This window comes from Stenella coeruleoalba (assembly GCF_951394435.1).
Source record: "Stenella coeruleoalba genome assembly, chromosome: 5".
Taxonomy (NCBI): Eukaryota; Metazoa; Chordata; class Mammalia; order Artiodactyla; family Delphinidae; genus Stenella; species Stenella coeruleoalba.
The window spans coordinates 136453780-136469553 of record NC_137150.1 but is presented as its reverse complement, the minus strand read 5'-3'; the positions used below and the strand labels follow the sequence as shown (position 1 = coordinate 136469553).

General features: G+C 45.5%; 1 protein-coding gene across 14 annotated transcripts in view; it reads right to left on the bottom strand.

Moving 5' to 3' along the window:
* Nucleotides 1-2168: 2168 nt before the first annotated feature.
* TTC3 (tetratricopeptide repeat domain 3) overlaps nucleotides 2169-15774 on the bottom strand; it is a 146188-nt gene continuing 132582 nt past the window's right edge. For 6 of the 14 annotated variants that reach the window (XM_079922746.1, XM_079922743.1, XM_079922745.1 and 3 more), the window contains 4 exons: nucleotides 14653-14779; nucleotides 14340-14474; nucleotides 10498-10590; nucleotides 7462-9354 (listed from right to left, as the gene is read on the bottom strand). In XM_079922746.1, coding sequence (XP_079778872.1) covers nucleotides 9280-9354; nucleotides 10498-10590; nucleotides 14340-14474; nucleotides 14653-14779 — 430 coding nt within the window. In that variant the 3' untranslated portion in view covers nucleotides 7462-9279. Of the gene's footprint in view, nucleotides 2284-7461; nucleotides 9355-10497; nucleotides 10591-14339; nucleotides 14475-14652; nucleotides 14780-15774 lie in introns of those variants that run through there. The other 8 variants (XM_079922753.1, XM_079922748.1, XM_079922742.1 and 5 more) reach the window with 3 other exon arrangements.

Here is a 15774-nt window from a genome sequence, read left to right as displayed (position 1 = left end):
AAGTGCACATGGAATGCTTGCCAAGTTCTGGCCCTGTATCGTGGGCCATAAACCAACTCAATAATTTTAAAAGGATTCAAATCATACGAAGTATGCTCCCTGACTCATGGAAATAACAAAATTAATCAATTAGAAATAACAAAAAGATACATGAAAAACCCAAAACATTTGGAAACGAAATAATATACTTTTAAAACAACCCAATGGGTCAAAGAGAAAATTAAAAAGTATTTTGAACTGAATCAAAATAAAAACACAACAATCTAGGTCCAGATGGGTTTAATGACAAATTCTACCAAACATTTATGAAAGACACTACCAATTCTACACAAACTCTTAGAAAATCAGAAAGGAGGAATACTTCTAAACTCACCGTATGAGGCCAAAAATAACCCTGTTATCAAAACCAAAGGAAAGATATTACAAGAAAGGATAATATAGACTAATATTCTTCATGCATATAGATGCAAAAGTTCTAAAACAAATTAGAAAATCAAATTCAACAATACGAAAAAGGATGGTTAAATGGGATTTATCCCAGGAAAGTACGATTGCCTTAACATTTTAAAGTCAATCAGTATAATTTACCATATTAACAGACTGAAAAAGGAAAACTGTATGACCATCCACATGTACACAGAAGAGGCATCTGACAAATCCAACATTAGTTTCTGACTTAAAAAAAACTCTCAGCCAATTAGGAATATAAAAGAACTTGCTCAATCTGATCAAGGGCATCTATGGAAAACCTACATTCTTAGTGGTAAAATATTGAGGGCTTTCAGAATATGTGGTTGGAGAAGTTCTGCTGCGGCCTGGGAACCTGAGCTCTTTTGGCTGCAGGGGAAGAAGTGGCCAGCAGATAAATAGCTAGAGATGCAAGTCAGCCCAGCAGGGGCAAATCCTGACTTGACACTTTCCAGCTACGTGACCTTGGGGAAGTTTTGGCTTTGTTTCCTCACCTGTAAGACAGGGGTAAGAGTTAGCTCTGCTCTTCAGGGTACTTGGGAGAAATTAAGTGCTGCGATGTGTGTAATCACTCCGTGCAGTAGCCAGAACATTCTACTACACTTGAGAAAACAGTCATTCATGAAAAGCATGTTGGGAGACAGTGAGGGTAAGAGGCTGTGTCTCGGGGACGTGAGGAAGGTTGGATGGGGGCTGGAGGTACCAGATTCGGAGGCCGCCAAGGCCAGTTTGCAGTCGTGGCTCTGACCCTGAACTGGGGTGTTTTTCTAAGTGTTTATTGAGCAGCTAGCTCTGTACGAGTACACTCGTTAATCCTCATTATATGCATGTGGAAACTGAAGCTCCAAGAGGTGAAATAATTTGCCAGCCACACCACTGAAGGGATGCAGGCAGTGTGGCAGGAAGAGAGGGGAGGTTCCGGTGCCAGCCCGCGGTGGGAGCACTGGAAGGGGGCCGGCTGCTGCAGGCCAGGGGCTACGTTAGGTCCCGGTGTGGGAGGTGAAGCGGGGAAGAGGCTGATGAACGGGCGGTGGAGGGTGGCAGTGAACGAAGGGGCTCAGGCCTGGATACGTGGACCCACCGGTGTCCCCAGAGCCCTGTAAGGCAGATCCGCTGAAGGCAGCTCCTAGGGGCCTGATTGGGGCCAGAATTTCCAGGGACTGGAGAGGGATGGGAAAGTGGCTGGGGCGCCCAGGTTGGAAGCAAAGGTTCAGTTAGGAGGCTGACGGAATGCAGTTGAAAAGGTTATCAGAAATGCCCCCTGCCTGGCCTGGAGCCAGTCCTCTGTGACTCTACGTCCACATGCAGAACTAAAGAAGGGGTCACCTGCAGGCCGCACTGCCCGCCAGATGCTGAAATGCCTCCACGTCGGCTGGTCTAAGGCCCAAGACCCAACCCCTGCCCCGGGTGCCCTGTCCCTGCCCCGGGAACCTCCTACCTCTGCACAGTCCACCAGAGCAAGGGGAAACACTGGCCTACTGCTCTCCTTACACACCAGCAGGTCCCTCCCTGCAGGCTGTTCCTGCCTTCTGTCTGCCTGGACACCCTCCCTTCCCTGTCCTCCGAGCTCCTCGCCAACACCTTCAGGGCTGATGTTATCCCCGGCCATTGTTTAGAAGCGTGACCCTTCCCCTCCCATACACACTGCTTTCTGGCTGCATTTTTCTCCAGATTACCAGAGACATACCAAATACCTACCTACCATCACAGTTGACGCCGGCCTCCCCTACTGGAACGTCAAGGGCCTGAGGCTGGGCCTCTCATCGCTTCTGCTCCCTGTCGCATCTCCAGCACCTAGAACGGTGCCTGCATGAGCTAGATAGAGATTTGATGCATGAATGAATGGACAGCCCATTGAAATGTCAGGGCCACGTGACTCACCCCCAGAGAGCACAGCAGGGATGAACGGAGGCTCCCCGGGAGAAGGGAAGGGGTGACAAGGCCCCTGTCCCCTAGGAGAGGTCCACAGTGGGGACAAGGAGACGCAGGCTCAGTCGTCTCATACGGGCCCAGGAAACATGTTTGATGGCCACGTCCCTCACAGGGAAGGGGTGTAGCAAGTGCTAGGCCTCAGCTGTCAAAGGTCTGGCCAATTTAGAGGCTGTGGTTGTTTTGAAACTGGAAGCAAAAGCAACGTGGCCTCCAATGAGGCCCCAGTAAAAGCCTGAGCCCTGCTGGCGCTGGGACAGCAGAGCGCGTCAGGAAGCGTAATGTCGATCTGCTCAATTGCTTTCTTTTTTGGGAGGCGGTTGGCTCACCCCGCTAGGACCGGGTGGTACTTCAGGACACGAAGCTCGGAGCTGGCAGCAGGGAGATCTAAAGTAAGACCTTTCTATCACACCAAATAAATAATAGCTGAAACAGAGCGCTCAAGGAATTAGGCAAAATGCCTTTATACATAACTTCTGAAAAGTGGAGAGAGAAAAGTTACAAAAACAGAATGGTATTTATTCACTCGAATCCCAAGGTATTTGCTGAAAACAACGACACCTCTGTTTGACACAAAAATACATGTTAGAAAGAGCAAGGCTTTCTCTTTGAAGTGTCCTGCCACAGAGGCCCGGGTACTAAATACTAACTGCTCTGTTGTGAAGGCTCTTGTGGCATGCCGAGGGCTGGCCCAATTTCAAGGGAGGGCAGATGAGTCAGCTGCCTCTGGCTTGGAGTTGTCCTCGTGGTTGTTTCTTGTTTGACCCTCCTGAAGCACACCTGCTCTGGATTTACCTGCAAGCTCTCAAGGCAGGGCGTCGCCAGAGGCAAGAAGGGGGCCTTCCGTGGTTTTCAGCAGAGGAGGACCTGCAGAAGGGCCAGGTGAGATGGGGGAGCAAAGCTGCTGTGGGAGAGGCTGACTCGGCGACGGACTTTGGGCCTCTGACTCTGGTCCAGCACGTCCCGGGCACTGCGGTGAGCAGCGTCTTCTTCCCAGGATGACAGATCCACGATGGGGCCACGGCGGGGGGAAGCAGGAAGCAGCCATGGCAGTGAGCGTGAAGACCCCCACCAAATGGAGCCGTGGGGAGGGACTCATTTAGCCTGAATCACCTCAGAAGGCTTACGTGTTAAAGTCCCCTAATCACCAGGTCAAGTGTGAAATGAGAAAGACACAAAGGGCAACTTCAGTGCCATCAGACAGGCTTTTTCTCGTACAGACAAGACTCCTGCTTTCACAAATTCTTTGAGGTGGGCGGGGGCCTTATATGTAGCATTTGCCAATTTCTGTGGTGTAAATACTCACAACCATAGCCAATTTCAAGCTGTCTATGTGACACCTATGTAATTTCTAAGGTATCTATGTGACACCATTGAACAGAGTTGGGAAAAGATGCACAGAATCCCATTACGTAGTATTTCCACCTTACAGACACTATATACGTCAGTAACCAGCAAAAGCATGAAGAATAAACTGTAGTAATTAGGAATTGCTTTTGTTTACTACATAATTTTTTTTTTTTTTTTGGCGGTACGCGGGCCTCTCACTGTTGCAGCCTCTCCCATTGTGCAGCACAGGCTCTGGATGCGCAGGCTCAGCGGCCACGGGCACGTGGGATCTTTCCGGACCGGGGCACGAAGCCGCGTCCCCTGCATCGGCAGGCGGACTCTCAACCACTGCGCCACCGGGGAAGCCCTCTATATAATTAATTGTAAATTTATGTAATTCAACTCTTAAGAGTAGTTTAACAGCCAGATCACAAAAGTCCTGAAAACCTAACAACTGGCTCTTGTTACCGGGGCCAGTTAGAGCAGACTCCAGCACCCCAGACCTCACCCACGCCAAGGATGCCAGCACCGGATCTTGCAAAGGGGACGGTCCTCCACGCTAGCACCAGGCAACTGCAAGATGACTGGCACCACCTGCCCAGCAAGGTGTGGTCTGGCTTTTTTCCTCTCAACTCAGCAGCAATAACGAATCTGGCATCAGGCTCACTTCCTCACCACCCTACGGAGCAACTTCCCGAAGGCCCGCTGGCGGGCTGAGGTCCCTGCTGGGAGGCTGCAGGAGCCGGCAACCCAAGGAGGGGGCACCTGTTCCACGGTGGGGCGTTCAGGTCACTCCGGGCCTCTGGTGGGAATGTAATCTAACAGCCGTGAGGGCCGTGCACACAGGCGCGGGACCAGCTTCCCATGAGCTTCGCCAGGGACCACACACTCACTATGCCTCTGGGGCCCAGGTGTATCAGCGTTGTCTTGTTTTTTACACTTGCTGTTCAGTTTTACTGAAAACCACAGAAAAGTGCACGCATTTTTAATGTACAGCTCCATGAATTTTCTGAACGACTCCGGTCAGCACTGCTCACCTGAAGACTGCAGACCATTTCCAATGCCCTTTCCCTGTTAGCAGCATCACCTCACAGGTAAGGATGCTGACCTCTCCGACCAGTTTCCAGTTCTCAAAACTCGCGTAAAGGGAATTCTGTTTTGTTTCACCACTCTGGCTCAGTATTGTTTGTGAGAATCATCTGTGCAGTTTTGTGCAGGAGTAGTTCCTTCATTTCATTGCCGAGTATTCCATCACGTGAATAGGCCATGACTTGTCCATTCTATGTTGAGGGACATCTGGATGGCTTCTAGTTTGAGGCTATTATGAATGAAGCGAGTATTAAAATACTTGTACTACGGCATGCCTTTCTGCTGAGTGCATGCCTTGGGGTGGGACTCTGTCATAGGGTACTACAGTATTAGCTGTCAGTCTTTTTTTTATGTTAGTCATCCTGGTGGGCATCTAGGTCACTGGTTTTAATTTGCATTTTTCTGATGATGGATACTGAACAAATCTGGCTATCAAAATGCCTATTAACCATCTGGATATTTGTGAAGAGCCTATTCAAATCTCTAGCTCATTTCTAAATATATCACCTTTTTCTTAACATCATTTTCTTTTCTTCTTCTTAACATTTTTAAATATATTCCGAAGCCTTTGTTGGAAATATTAAAAATTTCCTCCACTTCACAGCTTGACTTGATAGAGTTCTTAATTGTAATGATACAAGTTATCAGATTTTTATCTTCATGGTTAGTGCTTTTCATGCCCTAATAAATCTTTGCCAAGGCCAAGAAGACTGTGTTTTCTGCAGAAGCCTTATTATTTTACTTTTCATATTTAGGACCACTGGAATCCATTGGAATCCATCCATTTGGAATTGATGTTTATATATGGTTTGAGGTCAAGCTTCATTTTTTTCCCATATGTATGCCCAAAATTAGTGTTCTTAATACAGCTGAAAACGTTTTTCTGATTATTGATGGTTGTCTCATTAGGATTTTCTTGTTTACTAATGCTGTTTAATTTCTGGATTTTGGCTGAATATTTTATCTTTTTTTCTTTCACCTTTAAAGGGTAAATAGGAAGAGACAATATAAACTGGAGGTGATGGTAATAGCAGTTCTCCCCGCAAACCGGGGAGCTGGGATTACATGCCTCCTCTACTGGGATGAGCCTGCCCAGGCCTCTCCCATGCTCCAGTACAAACCCCCAGCCGAGCCAGGCATAGAACTCTGGTCCTAAAACCAAACTGAACAGAGAGCTACCTCAAAACTGCTCATCCAGGTGATTTGGAAAAGTCACAGGTGAAATTATCCTTTGCTACAGAATCACGATGTCATCAAAGTCAACAGGGAGATTTCAGGAACAAAGCTGTTATTTTTCAAAACGACTTCGAGGTGCTCTGATCTCTTCTCGCTCTGTTCTCTACCTGACTACGTTCCACAGTCTAGGCTACACTGAGGAGATCTCCTAATCTAACAAAGCTTTTCTTACACCGGACCACCAAGCTCTCTCCCTGTGCAATTTCCAGGCCCTGACCTTAGTAACAATCACTGGCTCCCCTTTATCACAGGTTTATGTGCGAGGCACTATGCTAAGCACTTTACAGGAATTTTATTAGTAATCTATACACCTTCCTTGATACTTTTTTAAAGCCCTTCTCAGCACCTGAAATTACATTCTAAATTTGGTTGCTGTCTGTAACCGGAAGACAAATTTCACAGTCCTCGTCTCTCCTTCACTGCCGTATCAGGATGTCGAGCCCAGGGCCTAGCGCACAGTAGACACTCAGTACACATTTGTTTTCACTGTTGTCCAGGGTTGCCCACCCTTCTCAGCAAAGCACTGAAGGTATATGGCTACTTGAAGGTGGACGTGTCCTCTCAGTAGATCATATCAGGGTGAAGAGGAGAAAAAGGGATTAGATACAATCGATGATCCAGTCTTCTTACAATTATTTTTTAATAAAGTTTGATGATTAACGTTTATTAATCAAGTTCGATTAAAGTTAAAACACCTGAAATGTATTTCCTATTCCTTTCACGAAGGGTCATACTGGAGATGGTTTTGGTCCTCATTCAGACAAGCCTTCCCATCTACTTCACTGTCTTCCCTTTTTATCAGCCTCATCAGCAAGTACCTCGTATGTTGATGAAAGAAACTGCCACCTTGCTATTATCTCTTTTACCTGTTTCCTTTAATCCATTTTTCCAGAGAGTGACATCTGATTGAAAAACTACCTAAAATAATTTCGTTGCTTCAGTTTTGTGGTGTGATCACTTTTCCCACCTGTTTCCACTCTACGGTCTTTGAAATTACCTTAAAAGTGTAGTAACGTTTTGCAATGCTGGGGTGCCATTTCAATTTTATATTGGATTATGCATTATTTATAGCATAGATTAAACTTTTCAGCAGGGAAAATAATCCAAACTCTTAGGAACAGTCATTGTTTTAAGTTATACACTATTTTCAATTAAATGCTACCAGATTAAAGACACAGACTGATAATATTGGCTTTTTTCAATCATCTCTTCGCGCTCAGCATACCAGAAGGTCCTCTAAAAGGGAAACCCTTCTCATGAATCCACAAGGACCAAAAGGTCCTTGAAATCTGGCCCAATCTAAAACATCCATAAGCATATTTGGTCCCTGCCAAATGCTTTTGGACAGGACCAAATATCAAGGACATTTTGGTGTGGACCAAACGTCTGCTAACCATCCACAAGTACCTCAAAAAAGTCAATACTGAGACATGCAATTGGATTAACTCTAACATTTTCACGTGTATTCACATGAAAAACCTCTTATTCTATCCTAAACAGTAAACTCTACCATCTCTGTATAATCTTTCCATTCACAAATTTCAACAGCCCATCTTGTGAACTTGAGTTTAGCAACCTCTATTTAGGCACAGAGGATGTCTTTGATCCAGGCTCTAAAATGTCCTAAGACCTCTTGGTTAGACTCCTCAGACGTACCATGGCTCTTCTTTCCAAATGAAGTCACCTTTTAAAATGTCAGCGTAGTATATGTCTTGAATTATCAAGTAGAATACTTTAAATTATTTGACAAAGAACAGATAACACGACAGTAAACTGATGTTATTTTAGAATGCTTTTTATTTCGACACTTACAGGACACGTGTAAGGCATGTTCACAAGTATTTGTTTGAAGTTATGTACAAAACACGTTCTCTTTCTCTCCAGCTGCTCTTCTTTCCCTTTGTACCTGCTGCTACAAACTGGGCCCTGTGTATCTTCATATCTACAAGTCCTCAGTTATTCTGAACATGCAGACAATGTGTTAGGGACCTGCTTCGAAATATGGAGGAAGCTTCTATGCACTAAGTCACTAAGACATCAGAACTCACAGGGAAGGAACCAAGGCAGAGGGAAGCGACCAAATCAGCTCATGAACTTGCGACTGTGAGCTTCTAGGGGGTAACAAAGAACACACGGGAAAAACATTTTTTGACCCTTCCTGTTTGAGAGAAATGGAATGTGTCCAGAATTCGTGTTTCTGTATTTACTACTACTGCCTATGAAGTCACTACAGAGAACTAATTTTTTAAGTTTCTAATGCAGTTACAGTTTTGTTCTCAGGCCACAGTACAAGAGAGCATGCATTACTTTACACAAATGTCAAACACCGAACAATTGTAACAGGGACTCCTCAGGACTGTCTAATTACACAAGTGTCTCTTTTTGGTGGTAGGATAAGGAAAGTGCCCACTGTGTGCTAGACAGAGACACCCAAACACTTGTTGTCTAACTCATAAAGAGGGACGACATCACTGATGAGAACAGAGAAGTATTCAGAGTAAGTTCCCAATGTGGGGCTGGGGTAATGGATACGGAGCCTCAGTTTTAGGGGTTAAAAAAAGTCTTGGCTGATGTTAATAAGTTTATTGTGTGATTTTCAAAAATCATTATGTCTTTAAAATATGAAAAACAAGCACTTATAAATCTACTGGGGAGAAATAAAATAATGAAATGAAAAATCAAAATCACATGAAGAGGAGATCTGAATGAATCTTTTGGTCTGAATCAACCAGTATTTTAACATCAACTACAACCTAGTCAAATGTGGTTTGCTTAAGCCCGTTTTTTAAAATGCAGAATCTTTAAGGAAAAACGTAGGCATTTGTTTAGGAATACTAATCTCAAAAAACTTTAACGCGGGGCACTTTAAAAGATCAAGGATACTTATAATTTAAGTCCTGCTTTGAGGCACTCACCATGTTTTCCTTCCATCTCAGAGAGCACCTCTGCAAGCAGCCCCAGCAATATAAGGATGTGGTCACACATAACTTTATCAGACACCATTTGGCGATTATTAAGCGGCTAGTCAGAGTTGGGAACTTACTTACTGTCAGCTGTATTAAAGATTTCCATTTATGAGCACTGTGAAGCACAGTGCAAAGAATCTTCACATGTTGCTTTTTATATCAAAGGTAGTATATTGTTATTCTTCCAACTCAACAAACAGTATATACTCTAGTGAATTGTAACTACCTAGAACAGTGGGTGGGCCTCTTCCAGAAGGGCAGGTTACTCTTCTGACAGGAGATCACGAGCCAGGCAGGCTGGGCAAGTGCTCTGCTCCTTAAGCCATTGCTTGAAGCACTGAAATGAGAAAAGACAATTAGCCAGTGCCTTTAGGAGCACATGGAACCTCAGCCCTCCTGTACCACTCGCCTCAGCAGACACGGCTAACTTCACTGTGACATTTGGTAGGGCCTGGAGCCACCCAATACCCAGGGGCACCAGAGCCTGCTCAGGGTAGGAGTCTGGACCAAGCTCCAGGAACAAAGAAACCCACCTCAGAATGTGACCTTGGACACTCAGGGCCTGACCTTGGGGCATGGCCTTGCCCTCCCATCCCCCCACACCCTGCTCCAGTCTCGTGCTTCAGCCGCCCTGACTTCTAGAGGCTGGCCCTTGGACTCACCCTGTCTGCCTGGTCTTGTTCCTTGCCCATCCCACCAGCCTGCACGCCACACAGCCTCGCTGGAGCCTGTCTACGCAGCGTGCTCCTGGCTGGCCTGCCGCCGCTATAGAGCCGAGTGTGTGTGTAAGTTCGAGAGCCCAGACAGGATGCCCCTACCCGGCAAGGAGGGAGAAGGTAAGCCGTGCGGGAGACTGCACGCTGTCTGGACTCTTTCTAGTGGGTGTACTGTGTGTATCCCTTTTCTCAGGGATTCCTACACTGACAGGGCAGAGACCTGATCTGCTCTAAACCAGCAGCAGGGGTGCAGGACAAATGCTCACAGCACCCAAATCACCAAAACAGTCACCACAAATCCTGGAAGGGCAGAGGCCAGAATCTCCCAGGATCAGGCACAGTGGACCCGGTTTAGTTTAGTTTTTCTCCTCCAAAATGTTAAACTTACTTCACCTGCTGCAGTAAATTGACAAACTGCTGCACTGTGTACCTGTCTGACCACGCATATAAGAAACGGGTGCGTATAAAAAACTGGCTTCTAAGGAACCAGTACTGCTCTGACTTTCAGCAACTGATAGGGCCAACTGCTCCTTTGCACTCATGACACAGAGAACAGTGTGCACCGTGCCCGCTGCAGGGCCCAGGAATCTGCTCCCCTTCCTGCAGCATCTTTGGGAGGGAGACAATCATCACAGACAGGAGGAGGTTTAGAAAGTGCTTTGAAAATGCAAGTACTGAAGCCTAGAAAACAAAGTCCCTTTTTATTTTCAAAATACTCCATAGTCGAAATGCATGACATGAGGATGGCCAAGGAGAATCCTTACCCCTTTGTGAAACTTGTGCCCACATTTCAGCACACGTACATTTTTGGATTTGAATACTTCCAGGCATATTTCACAGGAATTTGCACCGGACACCTGTGGAAACAAATGCATCTCAATAGTAAAGAATAACTGAATTTCTCCTTACTACAGGAGCTCTTCTTACAAGTGGCCTTCCAGAACTTTCACAGCTAAGGTGGAAAATTATTCTCAATTATAGTTAAGTAAGGAGACTGAGGGAACAACTTATTTTCTAATAACATTTCTTAGGAAAAAATAAAGTTTTAATTTTCTCAGAGAAAAAAATGTTTTATGTGGTTAACTCATTCCCAGCTAAAATACTACAAATACCTACTTACCCCAACCCATACCTAAATAAAGTATGGTACTAGCTGAGTATTACAAAGTAATTGTCCATCTAATTATCTAACAGTTGGAGACAGTAATAAATTATGACATCTCTACACTATGGATTATCATGGGGCTGATGAAAATCATGACGGAATTCCATAATCCGTGACGTGGCACGTTAGTCACAAAAACTCTCTGAATAAAAGTAGGCTACAGAACAGTATTATATAATTCAATATTTTAAAAATAGAGAGAATGTGTATATACAGAGATGCCTAGAAAAGAGTCTGGAAAGATATACAATGTTAACAGTGGTTACTGGCTACTTTTGGTTGAGAGATTTAACTTTTTTCTTTGCTATTTTTCTAAAGTTTCCATGAATGTGGATTACTTGTATAAATCAAAACAAAACGAACTGACGCCTCATTCAGCAAACATCCATGGTCAGGGACTGTGCGGGGCACAGCGACACGGAGATGAGTGGGAGGGCTTCCGGCCCTAGCCGCTCCCAGTCTGGTGAGCACAGACAGCGTGCTCTGTGTGAAAGCAGAGTGCCAGCCTAGAACACCAGGCGTGAAGCTCTCCCTATGGCTCACAGCACTCGCCCCACATGCATCATTAACTTCGACCCTCACTCCCCACCTTAACTCTGAGCACCCTGAAGGCAGGAAATGGCCTTGCTTATCTGTGTTCTTAGCAGCTGGCAAGGAACCTGGCCCCAAACTGGGACTCCATAAACTGTCAAGAAAGTGAATGAATGCAGCCCTGGCAGTGGGTTAAGGTCAGGGAGTACAGCTGGGGGCAGTGCCTGAAGGCTATGACACCCTGAACTGCTGCACGGGGTTTTCTGTCTTTCCCATGGCACTGTTGCCGCTGCAGCAATGGGTCAGATGTGCTCTCACTCCTCTGTGCGGGCCCCCAGGGAAGGGTCTGGGAGGAAAGGTGGAGGTGTCAGCCCTGGGGAAAGGGCAGGTTAAGGTCTCTGCAAAGTTCAGAAAAACCCATGGTTAACTTGACTATTTCCTAGTATGGAAAAGTGGGCACAATATATTTCTAATTGAAAAACACACACACACACACACACACACACAAATATATGCACAGTTGACTAAATTCAGTATACACACAGATACAAAAGAGTTTAGAAAAATATATACTGATACGATAGTACTGGTTACCCTTAGAGGGTGGGTTTTGGGGTTCCTTATATGCTCTTTTGATTTGGATTTTCTATTATGAACCACAAAACTTTTATAATTTAAAAATACAAAGCAGGGACTTCCCTGGTGACGCAGTGGTTAAGTATCTGCCTGCCAATGCAGGAGGCATGGGTTCGAGCCCTGGTCCAGGAAGATCCCACATGCCGTGGAGCAACGAAGCCTGTGCATCACAACTACTGAGCCTGTGCTCTAGAGCCCGCGAGCAACAACTACTGAAGCCCACACACTCTAGGGCCCGTGAGCCGCAACTACTGAGCCCACGTGCCACAACTACTGAAGCCCACACGTCTAGAGCCCATGCTCCGCAACAAGAGAAACCACCGCAATGAGAAGCTCGCGCACCACAAGAAAGAGTAGCCCCTGCTCGCCACAACTTAGAGAAAGCCCGCGCACAGCAACGAAGACCCAACACAGCCAAAAGTAAAATTTTACATTAATTAAAAAAAAAAAACAAAGCAAATTACTTTTAATCTTTAAAAAACTACCTATGATTAGCAAATTAAGTCCCGGTTCCAATACATATTATCCTTATAAGTCAGCTTTTACACCTTTATTACTATCAACATCAACCATGAAGTAGAAAGCAATCTCTTCCCAAAAGGTGATTATGGTCTGTCTTGGGATGGCCAACAAGCACACAGATGCACGCGTGCACACACACACGCACACAAAGGAGTTCACACACACACTCACACGTCAGTGAGAATGCCAAGAAGTTGACCTGGTTGTTCGACCACAGAGCACATGACCAGCAGGAACACCCCTGAGAGAGGGAGGGGACTCCAGCCAGGCCTTGCAGGAATGCTCTGCATGATCATAAGCTTTCCCTTTGGGGTGAGACCCTCTGGGACCTGAGTGTATGTGATGCAGAAAGTCTCCAAAGGGTAGCAGAAAGTGAAAATGTATGGGAGGCATAAAAACGAGTTCACAAAAAAGATTCACTGCTTAGCTCAAGTCAGCAAACCTGCGCTCTTTGTGCAGTCTTGCACTGCTGACTGCGCTATGGGGCCTGCAACTCTTCTAATTTCAATTTCACCTGAACAGTGATACTGTAGCTGGACAAAAAAGGGAAATGTGGGGGCTTCCCTGGTGGCGCAGTGGTTAAGAATCCGCCTGCCAATGCAGGGGACGCGGGTTCAAGCCCTGGTCTGGGAAGATCCCACATGCCGCGGAGCAACTAGGCCCGTGAGCCACAACTACTGAGCCTGCGCGTCTGGAGCCTGTGCCCCGCAACAAGAGAGGCCGCGACAGTGAGAGGCCCGCGAACCGCGATGAAGAGTGGCCCCCGCTGGCCGCAACTGGAGACAGCCCTCGCACAGAAACGAAGACCCAACGCAGCCAAAAATAAATAAATAAATCTATAAAAAAGGGAAATGTGCTCCGCACCAGAATTCAATCTGAAGCCCACGGCTGGGAGCCGCCAGACGGCCATCTCTCTTCCAGCCACACGTTCAGCCGGTCCCTAACGCACAGTCCCCAGCACGAGCTGGTCAGTGCGCTGAGGACGCTGTGGTCAAATCGAAGGAAGGAACGCTGGCAAGATGCGCGAGCCACCTGTGCCTCGGATTCCTCAGCCATAAAGACAGTTATAATGCCCTGTCGACTGACATCACAGATGTAACAGTATTTCATAAAAAGTTCTGTGTCACTGTAACATTCTCATTGTCTGAAAGGACAACAATCTAAATCAGTATATCAAATTAAAGGCAAGTTAATTTAATGGGCTCATTCCTGTGTGCCCCCCGCGCCCCTTGAGGGGAGAGAGGAGGGAAGCAACCAGCCTTTCCTGAGCACAGCACTTGACTCTGCCTATTCTGCTTCAGCACTTCATCCCCACGACGACCCGAACAGGCAGATATGATTCGAGCTCACAGTGTTATTAAGTGATGGAACCAAGTCTGTGTTATTCCAAAGCCCATGGTCACACGTAGAAGAAAATTATCCAAAAATCAAGTTTTCCAACTATTCACACTTGATACAAAAAGTGAATTTACCTGACCATCCACAGGCCCAGTTCCCACAATGTGGTCACAGCTCTTCTTGTCACTACATGCAGGGGCCCCGAGCTACCCGTGGAAGTGGAGAGACAACCTCGCCATTCACTGGCTCTCCTAATGAAACACTCAAGTACATCTAAACTTGGTTTCCAATTTCAAGATCAAATAAATTCAATCTAGAAAAATGGGGCTAAATCATGGATTGATAGTTCTGTTTCCTTCTTGTTCTTCATCAGAAGAAGAGAACTGACTCTATGGTCATACATGCAACACTCACAGGGACGTCGTCTGTCTTCTGCCCCTGGCTTTCGGGTGATGATCCAACAAGCACGGAGGGCGGGCCCTGGGTGGCCCTGGTCACAGAAGCAGCAGAGCTGGGCTCAGACGGCCTCCTGTCCTTTCCTGGATTTGGCTGCAGCAAGATCATGGGGCAGGGAAGCAAGTTCAGTGACCCAAAAACTTGACCCTCTTCTATCTACTGAATTGCTCTCCATTTTGGGGTTGGAAGCATTTTCCCCCACAATTCTCTTATTTTATAAATAAATAAGAATAAAGTGGAACATTTTATTGAATCTAAATGAAAAACTGACCTTTTTCTTTTTCTCTTCATCTAGAATGTGTTCTGTCACTCTTTGGACAATTTCGTCAATACTCAATCCAGAGAGCGAGTTCTTGTTTTTGTTTCTCACTTTTTTAATAAAACCAGCAAGCTCGGTGCTGAAAGAGAAAGTGGGAATAATGTCAAGAGAAAGTTAAAGTTTTCTGCTGCAAAGAAATATTATGGGCCAATATTAACCCAACAGCAAAAAGAAACAAAATCAAATACACACAAATAATTCATTTGTAAACAACAACAGTAACTGTATACAGAGAGCAGCAAAATCAATCTTTCAAAGCACTATGAAAATTCCAATATTATTTCTAAATATTTGTTTTAATAGACTTTCAAAGTAACAGTGTATCTGATAGATCCATTTGAGATCTCCATCTCTACTTAGAAACCTGACTTCTTACAGCCTGGATATACTGTAGCTTTAAGCAAAATCAATGAATGATCAGACGCCACTGGGTCTGACTTGAAATCAATAAAATCTCATTCTATCTAAGAACAAACTAGTTTTGTTGACTTCTTCCCTTTAAAAATCTAACCAACAGGGCTTCCCTGGTGGCACAGTGGTTGAGAGTCCACCTGCCGATGCAGGGGACACGGGTTTGTGCCCCGGTCCGGGAAGATCCCACATGCCGCGGAGCGGCTGGGCCCATGAGCCATGGCCGCTGAGCCTGCGCGTCCGGAGCCTGTGCTCCGCAATAGGAGAGGCCACAACAGTGAGAGGCCCGCGTACTGAAAAAAAAAAAAAAAAAATCTAACCAACAACAAAGTTTTCAAAGCCTGAATTTTTCATAGGTAGCAGTGGATGTGATTTATATCGTTAATCAATAGGAACTTGGTATCTGTAGCACTAATACCTCATATGCTTTAACATGCAGAAAATTAGGATGCATATCTATTTGGTGGTTTATATTCTGCCAGATTTAGTCAGGATTACAAACAGTTTTATTTGTAATATACTTCTGGTAATTACAACTTGACTATTTTTACTAATTTGCATGGTAATCGCTATTGAGAGAACTTACAATGTTTATCAAACTTAGGCAGGGCTAAACATGCCCATGTGCAGACAAGACATACTTATTTCCAAATGGGCAGGGCT